General features: G+C 57.0%; 1 protein-coding gene and 1 non-coding gene across 2 annotated transcripts; both read right to left on the minus strand.

Annotated features, from left to right (window-relative positions):
* Positions 1-281: 281 nt before the first annotated feature.
* ALOX15 (arachidonate 15-lipoxygenase) lies at positions 282-9,091 on the minus strand. Its single transcript, XM_054575630.1, has 14 exons — positions 8,957-9,091; positions 7,297-7,501; positions 6,943-7,024; positions 6,728-6,850; positions 6,464-6,567; positions 6,127-6,287; positions 5,350-5,493; positions 3,972-4,181; positions 2,247-2,333; positions 1,981-2,150; positions 1,684-1,805; positions 1,012-1,112; positions 725-892; positions 282-618 (listed from the first exon to the last, which is right to left on the minus strand). Exons 1-14 carry the CDS (start codon positions 9,089-9,091, stop codon positions 439-441), a joined length of 1,992 nt encoding a protein of 663 aa, XP_054431605.1. The 3' UTR covers positions 282-438.
* Positions 2,593-2,784, minus strand: LOC129072404 (U2 spliceosomal RNA). The gene has a single exon (XR_008529352.1). It is a non-coding gene; the product is annotated as a U2 spliceosomal RNA (small nuclear RNA).
* Positions 9,092-10,173: the final 1,082 nt, after the last annotated feature.

Genomic DNA, 10,173 nt, shown 5'->3' on the forward strand with positions numbered 1-10,173 from the left:
TGCTGTAGGAGAGTTTGATCTGATTTCTTTTCTTTCATTAGTCTCAAATATCATTTCATTGTTGTTCAACTCAGATGAGTTTCAAAATCATAAAAAATGTGTAGTATGTATCATTACCCTAGTCCATTCCCGAAACGGTGAACATAAATGGGACTATTATCTGCCCTCTGGGAGATCCCAGTGAGGAGGGAGGGAGGGAGGGAGGGAGGGAGGAAGGCCGGGCTATAGGAAAAGAGGGAGGAAGATAGGGGAAGTGAGGCCCTGGGTGGTTCAATTGGGGTAAGATTTATTCACTGTGGCCATACTCAAAGGAAAGGTGACTCTCTAGGGAAGGTGGAGGTAGAAAGGGGAGCGATAGTGGGTGAAACCTAGAGCACCAGGAGACGGGGTAGCGGGTTGGGTGGAAGTGGGGCAGAGACAACCAGAAGCCGGAGGTGCTCATATGGTCACGCTGTTTTCCACCATGCGGGGCTGCAGGTAGTCGTAGGGCATGTCCAGCTTCGCGTTCCGGACCCCAATCTCCTCGTCCAGGGCAGCCAGCTCCTCCCTGAACTTGGTCAGCACAGCTTTGTGCTCAGCGTCAGAAAAATACTCCTCCTTGTGCTGGCCCAGAGCCACCTGGGGGCGGAGAGGACATGGCAGCTCAGAGCCTGGGACCCCCAGCTGGGATGCTATACCTCCTCCAGCTGCCCCCTCCTCGGGGTCCAGGCCACCTGGCTCTCACCATAACGGGCTGGCGTCTGCCCAGGACCCAAGTGATGAACGTCTGGCGAGAAGCCTGATGAAAGTTGGGCAGTGTTGCCATCACCGTCTCCATGGTCACATCCTTGGTGGTGGGTGGGGGCTGGCGCATTGTGCCCGGTGCGTTCGGGACCCAAGCATACCAATCCAGCTAAGGAGAGGCAGACATCTCCACTCAATGGCTCTGAGAATAACCCCTTAGCCACCTGCACACAGCGCCCCACCCCCGCTCCAGGTACAAAATGCCCACTGCCCCCCTATAGTAGGTACCTGGCCCAGGTGGACTGAGGAGTGCTGGCCAGTGCAGGTAAAGATGCACATGGTGACAAAGTGGCAAAGCTGGCCCTGGGACTCCAAGGAGGTGGGAAACCCTGCAAGGGGGAAGGAGAGTCAGAAGCTGTGAGGCCAAGAGTAGAGGCAGAGCTCAGAGAGGCTCAGCAGGGGGATCGACAGAGCGCAGAAGGGTGTCAAGGGCTCTCAGGAGCTACTGTGAGAAATGACGTGAGCGTGAGTTGGGGTTGGGGAAATGGGGAGATCTTCTGGGGGACCCTGCTCAATGGGGTACTTGTACGGCTCATCCTGGCTCTCAACAGTCAGTTATGCCTAATGTTCAGGTATTTAACAAGCTGGTGGACTTCACAATGGTGTCTATGGTGGAAACATTTACACCATGGGAGCGGGCAAATGCTACACACCAGGGTTCCCCACCCCGCCCGCCACCCCCGGCCAGAGAGCCAGTTAAACATTCATGAGCAACCACTGGTCCCACTGCATCAGGACCCTGGAGGGGCTCTTATTACAGAAGAAACTGAAAGAGCCTTGGGGCATTTTATAGGGGTTGCACATGCTTCTGGAAGGTTTCATAGAAGTAGGGAGGACTCTGGGGATGTTCTGAGGAGGCATCTCTCAGATTGGACGTCTCAGTGCAGGGGCTCAACTCACCTTGGTCCGGGGCCGCTTGCAGCCCGACCTCAGTGATCTCGCGACACCAGGTCTGCAGCTCCACATCCTGTTTCACTGCCTCATCCGTTTCATAATGAAGATTCACAGTTCCCTGCACGTAGCTGCCGGCCAAGGGGTTGGGCCAAGGGAGCTGAAGCTGACGGTGAGCCTCCAGGCCCTCTGCTCCTTGCCCCCAGGGTCAGGTCCAGGCTCCCAGCCCCCCAACGCAGGCCTCCTATGCTCCCGAGCCTCTTCCTGCCTGCCCACCCCACCAGCCCTGCCTTCCCCCTGCCTCACCGAGAGATGATTTCCCAGAGCCGCAGGGCATCGTGGGCATAGAAGGAAGACTTGACTCCCAGAAGCCCCCGATCAGCCAGGTCATGAGGAGGACATAACGAGCTGTAGGTTATTAAGGCTCCGGCTCGCCTAAGCAGATCCACGTGGCCTCCCCCACCAATGTTCGCCACCTGAGAGCAAGGATGGGCAGGGTCAGGCAAGTCCGCCTGCCAGAGGCCAGAGCCAGAGGGAGCAGGAGCTCCAGAGTCCCTCTCCCCTCTTCATACCTTGTTAAAAATGCCCTTGCCAGAGAGCAGCGTAGTCCTGGCCCGCACGTTAATTTCCATGGTGTATTGCAGGTGGGGGATTATCAGCTGGAGGGAGAGAGCAGGGAAGGGCAAAGTCAGAAGAGAGCTGCAGCAAGTCCCTGCAGGAATCTGGAGGAGTTGAAGAGCAGGAACGGTACCACCAGGCCGACAGGAAAAGCAGAGACATGAAGCTCAGCGGTCCCTCAACACTGAGAGTATTAAGTCGATTTGTAATTTATTCCACAAACCACGGACTTACTGCTCTGTGATAATTGGAAGAAATCGTTCCCGTTCCCTTTTCTTTTTAATTTTTTTTGTTGTTGTTTTTTTGTGCACTTTTCCCGGAAGTACTGCTATACTGGGGACACTGTGCGGAATGAACGGAGCAAGCTCTTATTCCATCTCCCAGCTCCAAAAATCCACGTACTATAATGTCCTCAGAGAGAAGATGTATCTGATATTAAACTGATAAGAACAGACACTACACTTGATCTTAGCCAAAAGGCCGAGATGGTACGTTTCTTTTCATATAAGACTATTTAAAGTCTAGCTCAGTTTCACAACCTTTTTTCATTATCACTCCTCTAAAGAGCCTTTTCAGACAGTTTCCCTTTTCTCACCTCCTGTGAGATTTTAATGCTACACATACACCATATCAGTTATCTACTCTCAGTGCGTCATATGTGTGTGTGTGTGTGTGTGTGTTTGAGACACAAGAAATATGAGTTTGTCCAGGGTCCTGGGCCCCCTTCGAGCCCCTCGAGGGGCTCGGCTGCCTTCCCGGAGGAACGTGCGCCCTAACCCGCCTCCCTTCCCAACTTCATCTCCTTTTGTCCAGCTACAGTCATCTTTCTGTTCTCCAAGCTGCCAAGCTTCTTCCTGCTGCGGGACCTCTGTGCTCTTCTACACTGGTCTCTGCCCAGAACGGCGCGCACCTGGGCCATCTCATGGCTGGCTCCTCAAGCTCTCGTTCTCTGCAGGATCTCGTCGAGGGAGCCTTTCCAGACCACCCAGGCTAAACTTGACGTCACATCCCTCTGCTTTGACTCTCCGCATTGTACTTATCACAGCTGGTACATCACAATGCGATCTTTATTGTCTCTTAGCCCTAACTGAACGTGAACATTCGCGAAGGCCAGGCCCCTGCCTGCTTTGCTTGGCACAGGCATCTAGAAGAGTCCCTGCCCCACTGGGGACACCCAGGGAAAAATGTTACCGGGTGAATGAATACTTGGTTCAAATGTCTGTAAACAACAACAACAACAAAAATGAACAAGAAAACACACAAAACAGGCTACTGTTGTTGACCTGAGCCTATCAGTTCCTACGTATCACTCTTTTAGAACCACTCAAAACGGCTGGAAAACTCTTTTATGTTATTTGGGACCCCCTTCTGGGATGGAATCCTCATCATTTGTGTGCATTGTTGATATATTGTATGCTCATCTATCTGTGCATTATACTTAAAAAGAGTAAGACTTCTCACCTCTCCCCTCCAGCCCCCTACCTTGCCAATGAATGATTTTCACCTCCTCCAGAGGTAAAGTCACCCTGTCGAAGATGCAGAGCAAGCCATGCTCACTGGTCTTTCATTGGCTGGCTTTCCCTACACCCTGAGATTCCACAAGAGGGCGCCCGCATAGGCGGGACTGTGCCATGGGGCCGAGGGGCGGGCAGGCAGGAGAGCAGGTGATAAGGTATTACCTTGAAGAGAGGATGTATTGAAGGAAGGCATCTCATGGTGGCCACAGCAATAACTTCCGGCACCAAATGTGTCTTCAGAAAATGAGACTGCAGCTCATGAAGATAGAGGTCAGAGTTACGGACCCAGCACTTGGCCAGGAGCCAGGCCATCGGGGGATCGGTGGGCAGGAAAAGTGGTGGTAGGGGCAATTCTTCGCTCGGCAGTTGGAGCTGGAGCAAGGATAAGAGTGTGAGGAAGAGAGGGATGAGGGCCAGTCGCTCAGCACATTCCCCCTCCTTCACATATCTAGCCCCTCCCTTCTTCCCCAAATTTGCTTAGCTTTCTCCATCTCACTGCCGCTACTCCCGAAAGCCACTCTTCCTTCTCTTCCCTTTCCGGCCCACTCAGTGCGTGCACACTGGACACGCTGGTCTGTCCCTAGCCTTCTGCAGAAACTCCTCTTCCGCTAACTTCCTGGCCACCACTTCCTCTTTCAGTCCCCTCGGTGTGGACAAGATTCAACCCCTCTGCTTCCATTACCCCACACCCTCCTTCAGAAAGTTCGGCTTCTCTCCCGTCTTCCAGCACCGCCCGCACTCAGCTGACTGAGTCTCCACTTCTCAGCTAGTCAACAGCTGGATGTAACAGTTTGAATGTCTCCCCATCACCCCATAGTTGGCCACACAAAAGCCCACCTGACCATCTTTTTCTCTTTTGTCCTATTTCTGCAGGTGCCTTCCCTGACTGTACCTTTGCTCTCTCCTTGAATCCAGGCCAGGTTCACTGTCCTCTGCACGCCCACAGCTACTTCCCACATCTGAGCCCATCACCCCCATCTTGGACAATTGCTGTAGCATGTCACCCTCATCTCTGTATCTAGCGTCTGCCTGCTCCAATCAGTCCTAAACACAATGATCCATAGAATGCGCCCACTGCATCTCTCACGGCAGCCTACACCAGCTTCCTGTGTTTCTACTCCTTGACTTGGCAGCCGTGGCCCACTGCACTCCCTGCACTCCGGGCCCGCCCTCCTCACATGATTCCCCACCACTCCCGCCCAACTGTCCCCTGGAAACCTAAGTCCTCACACCTCAGCCTCTCTGCCCAACCCTTCTTTCCCTGCCCCGGAGGTCCGCCCCTCCCCCAAGGCTCCCACAACCCCTCCCAGGCTGTCTCCATCCTCAGGCACTTCCTCAGCACTGGAGGGCTTTGAGGTTTTTCCAGCCTGTCTCTCCAGCTTGGCTGCACTTTCCCCTTTGCCCATTTCCTCCTTTAATGCCATCTCCAGGGCTTAAGCACTAGTGACTCCTCAGTGCGTTTGGGTGAGGGGCCGCGCTGAGCGGGGACGCTGCGCTGAGCGGGCGAGCCACGGCGAGCAGAAACCCTGGGGCCTCTCACCTGGATGACCAAGGGCAAGAGTTTCCCATCAGGGTGCAGTTTCAGCATCACCAGAGGGGCCGCCACGTACTGCTGTTCACACTGGATGACGTTAGCCTTGATCCCATCCAGCAGGGAGAAGTCGGCTTCAAACAGTGTGCCTCCCTGGAGGGGGCAGAGGGCCAGGCTGTCAGCGGGAGGCCTCTTCCTTCCCTGATTCCCCAAAAGGAGAAGCAGCATAGGAAACTCATTTTTCTCCACCACCTACTTTGTACCAGGTAATGAATCCCGTGCTGATGGCCTCTCATAATTCTTACACATATTCAATTGGCCCCAGTTTTATATAAGAGGAAACAGATGAGAAACAAAGGATAGGTACCTTGCCTGAAATCACACCATTTATGAACAGCAAAGCCCGCGTCCAAGCCCAGGTCTGTCTCACGAATATATTCCACGAATTTTATCTCTCAGTTGATCCACGTTGACTCCTGATCAACAAGCCCACCCCTGCCCTGATTGTCTTGCTCCACACTCGCCAAATCCCTAGCATGAGGGCCCACTTACTTCTGAGTTTGGCTGTCTCCATTACCTTTCCCGCTCTTCCTCCACAAGTGACAGGTCTCCTTCAAGGAGGAAAGCCGTGTGGCTGCACATCTCCAGGATCAGGCAAGGTTTCCCCTGGCAATGCCCTCTGGCCACACGGCCGCAGGCCGGGCTCACAGGGGCCCCAAAGCAGCACAAACACTGCCTGCGCTCCCATGTCACTACGTGGCCCGCTTTGTGCTGTTATGTCCATACCTGGAGCGCCATCTGCAGCTGAGCCTGCAGCTCCTCCATCCCGGGCGGAAACAGGAGGCGGGCGGGAAGGTGACGGGAGCGCCTTAGCAGCATGGGGTGGGCCCCATTGAGGAACTGATACCCAAACAAGGCATCCTCCTTCCAGGAGTTCCGCGCCTGCACTGGGGTGGCAGTTTGGGAGCGTGCTGTCAGCAGCTCCTGGTTCTTCCAACCCCCACCAGACCATCCCCTCTTGACCCCAGCCTCCCAGAGGCATCCACCCTTCCGATCTCCCAGCCCTGGGTCCCTCGATGGGCGGTAAAGGTCCTGGGAGAACTACTGGGGTAGGGATACTGACCAGACAGCTTGCTACGGCCACACCAGAAAACCCTGTCGAAGTCATCCAGGTCGTTCCACTTAACGAGGACGTTTAGCGAGTCTTTGACAGCTACTTCGGCGATCCTTCAGGGAAGGGTAGGCAAAGGGCACGTTATTCCCCAAATCACACATTACGCCCCTGAGCGCCCACCTTGGGCTGACCCAGCCCTGTGCAGCCCTGAGAGCCCCTCGGCCGCCACTGGGCCGGGACGCCCCCCTCCCACCCAGTCACCCTTGTTCTCACCCCTTGGCCACCGAAGTCTCATAGTCACATCTCTTGTCCCCCAGAAATCTCTCATCTACTGGGAGGTCAGATAAACTGGCCGCGGCCACATTCAGGATCACCCCTTCCTTCCAGGTACCCCATCTGCGGGGCAGAAATGAAATCAGGCATGGGCTCCAGGAGGGGCCACGGCCCACCGTGAGGTCAGGAGGGGTCGCGGGGAGGGTAAGGCTAACCGGTACAGCATCTTTCTGTCTTTCAGCTCCTCCTCCCTGTATTTCTTGAACAGCCCATGAGGGTCCTCTGCCAATGTACGGCCTAGAAGGGCGGAGGAAGGGATGGACGATGAGGCTTCTCCTGAAAGCCTCTCCCCTGTGCCTGCCGGGGTGCCCTCTCTGCCCCACCCTGAGGGGAAAGGGCCCTCCGCAGGCTTCAGGCTGCTGCGTGCCAGTCCAGCCACCGCCCCTTCCGCAAACCGAAGAGACCCGCCCTCCGGTTTCTGCCCCCGTGCCCTGCGCCCCTCCCCCTCCCCACCAGCCCCAGCTGCTCTTGTGCCCCAGAAGCCTCCTCACACCCCAACCTGCACTCACCAGTGCCCTCGGGGAGGCTCTGGACGCCATTGCCCACCACCCAGCGGTAACAGGGGAACCTGAACTCGTCCCCACCGGCCCCGGGACCCTGCACGGAGATCCAGTTGCAAAACCAGTTGTCATCCTTTAAGAAGTGCTGCTTGCGTATTTTCACGAACAGCAGTGGCCCCAGGTACACCTTCACGTCCACCTCCAACTCCTCCTCCTGCAGGCGACAGAACAGGCTCAGGCAGCATCCACGGCGACCGCTGCACGGGGGACCGGAACTGATCTCAGCTCCCCGCCCACTGACCCGCGGGTGGGACCCCTGGGCCCTCCGGGGGCTTCTGGGAAAGGGGCGCAAAAGAAGCCAGAAAGAGAAAGGGGGCGCACCGACCAGGAGTGTCCACGACCCCATTGTGGGTGGTGGAGCTCGTCAGCCCGGAGCGCGGCGGGCGAGGGGAGGTGCGCTCCTTCCTGCCCCCTTTCCTCCCGGGAGTCCTGACGGTATGGGGCGCTGAGCGGGCGCTGTCACCCGCGCCGCGCCCGGGGCGAATGCGCACTTGTGCCGCGAGATACGCTGTTGACCAGGCGGTTTCAGCCGCGAGACCCCGGCGCCCCCGCCACCACCTCCAAGGCTGAGCGACGTAGAGCCCCTCCGCCCCCGACCTAGGGCCAGGCTTCCCGGAGGACAGTCTGTCTAAGCCGAGATCACCAGGAAAAGCGTGAGGAAGGAAGCGTCGGGTGAGATGCGTGCCGGGGAGAGGAAATGAGAGGGCGAAGACTCTCGAAGTCAAACCAAGGCTGTGGATTTAGTCTTGAAAACGAGCGGGAGCCGTTCCTCTGTTTCAGGCGAGAGCGGGTGTATTAAGGATGGGGATGAATTTGGAAGAAGTCGTCTGACTGTAAGAAGGACTTGGAGAGCAGGAGAAGAAGCGGCGAGGTGGGGGGCAGAGGGTGAAGGGGACTTAGGCTCAAGAGGACATTGGTGGTCGGGGCGAGTCGGCCATCGGGGAGCAGATGCGCGAGACGTCGGGGGGACAGATTCTGGGTCGGAGACGCACAGAGTGGGAGGCGCGATGACCGCGGGGAGGCGAGAGGAGAGGCGAGCGAGGTGGGACAAGGGGCGGGCCGCCCTCGGCGCGTTCCTGTGAGGCGGCCGTGGGACAGACGTCTGGACCTGGGGGTCTAGGAGAGAGCCAGAGGGGCGATCGGCACGTGCGGATGGGAATCGCGGAAGAAAAGAGTAGCAGGAGCCGGGGACGAACACCAGGGGGTGCGGCGGGAGAGGAGAAGCTGGTGAGGAAAGTCAGCGCTCAGCCCCCTCCCCGCCCGCCCGGGTTCCCCGCCCCGTGGGAAAGCCCGCAGGGCCGGAGATTAAGCACCGACAAGGGAGTTTGAAGTAGCAGCTTTAAGAACCAGGGCAACAGGAGACGGGCAGCCGCTTCGGGGTCCCCGAGTCTCAAAAAGAGAGCTCTGTGGACCACGGGCGTGCAGGCGCCTCCTTCCCCCTCCTTGCCCAGGAGGCCGGGCGGCTGGAACCTTTGCTTAGTGCCTACCCTGAGCCTCGAGTAGCCCTAAGCGACTGCCCAGCGGTCTCCGAGCGCTGTGGGCGCAGGGGACGCTCCGCTCGCCGGTCCTGGACGGCCTCCGGGCTGCGAGGCGCAGCCGGCCAGCTCACCTTGCCCTTCGACGGCCGCAGACACTTCCCGAGTGAAGCTTCCCCGTGCTGGCCGACCAGCCACAGCTGCACCTCGTTGCAGGAGCCCGAGTAGATCGAGGACCCAGTGGACACACGGACGCGGTAGAGAACCATCTTGTCCTGAGACGCTTCGTTTCGCGCCTTCTCAGGGGGAAGAAGAGTAGATGGGCCTAATAAAGGGGCTCAAGACTCCGCCCCTCGGGAGCCTTGCTGGGGTCGGGGGTGTGGATGGCAGGTGTCCAACCAACTTGATTTGGCCACAAGCTCTGGAAGGAGGGGCCCCGACTGGGGGTGGGGGGTGTTGCAAGTGCAGACCATTATCGTTGTGGGAGGAGGAAGGAACGGGAAGCTGAAGAGGATTTGGGCATAAATCATGCAAAAAAAAAGGGAATTGATGCCTCACCCAGCAGGCAGGTGGGCTGTGCGGGTGAGGGCTCCTGCTGGCCTCACACGTTCGTTCACCCCTGTCAATGGTCAAGGTTGTGGGGCAGATGAGGAAACCAGGAGGCCTGGTCTGCAGCAGCGTTTGAGGAAGGTACACGCAGGCCACCAAACTAATTTGGCCGAATTTGAACACCTGTCTATTCCCTTTCAAGGCTCTGGGGGGTTCTTTCCTTTCTAGCTCAGACATGCCTGCCTCTCTGCCGCCTGCAGGGCAAAACTCCAAACTTTTTGTCACGCAACGCTCTTCCTAACCTGGCCTGCCCTCCCGCATCCATTCCACTGCCCCTTCTCAGCTCTGGTCTCTCCACTTTCGGTGGAGCCCTGTGTTGCCCGGAACCCACCATTTGCTTGCCTGCCGTCCTTGCTCTTGGAAAATTCTGTTTAGCCTTCTACATCCTGGTTAGACTCCAGTTCTTCAGAGAAGTCTTCCCTGGCCATTGCACCCCGCCCGGCTGCTCTGGGCAGGGCGGCCCAGCTTCCCTCGGCACTGCGTTCCTGCTGCGCGCACTTCCGCGGCTGTCTCTGCCCGCTTCGTCCTACCGTCCTTCGTTCGCGTGTCCATATCCGCCACCGAGGACAGCCCCTCCGAGGCAGAGGGCGCCTTTCAAGCATGAATTAATTATTCACTTTTGTTCACCATGGGTGTTGCACAATATCAGGCTTGCGGGTGTCAATGGTTGCGGGGAAAAAATAAACTGAAAGATCAGTTATAAATAAGTCCTAAAAAAAATTAAAAAATAAATAAAGAAGTA

This window comes from Pteronotus mesoamericanus, unplaced genomic scaffold (assembly GCF_021234165.1).
Source record: "Pteronotus mesoamericanus isolate MK-2021 breed Mesoamerican mustached bat unplaced genomic scaffold, CSHL_Meso_final contig_317, whole genome shotgun sequence".
Lineage (NCBI taxonomy): Eukaryota > Metazoa > Chordata > Mammalia > Chiroptera > Mormoopidae > Pteronotus > Pteronotus mesoamericanus.

Bases quoted from the DNA above. Each gene is read 5' to 3' on its own strand.
- ALOX15 (XM_054575630.1), bottom strand. From the start codon at position 9,091: ATGGTTCTCTACCGCGTCCGTGTGTCCACTGGGTCCTCGATCTACTCG. The intron at 7,502-8,956 runs GTGAGCTGGCCG...TGTCGCCTGCAG, and splicing joins TGCGGCCGTCGAAGGGCAAG to GAGGAGGAGTTGGAGGTGGA. The intron at 2,334-3,971 runs GTAATACCTTAT...CTCTCCCTCCAG, and splicing joins CAATACATCCTCTCTTCAAG to CTGATAATCCCCCACCTGCA.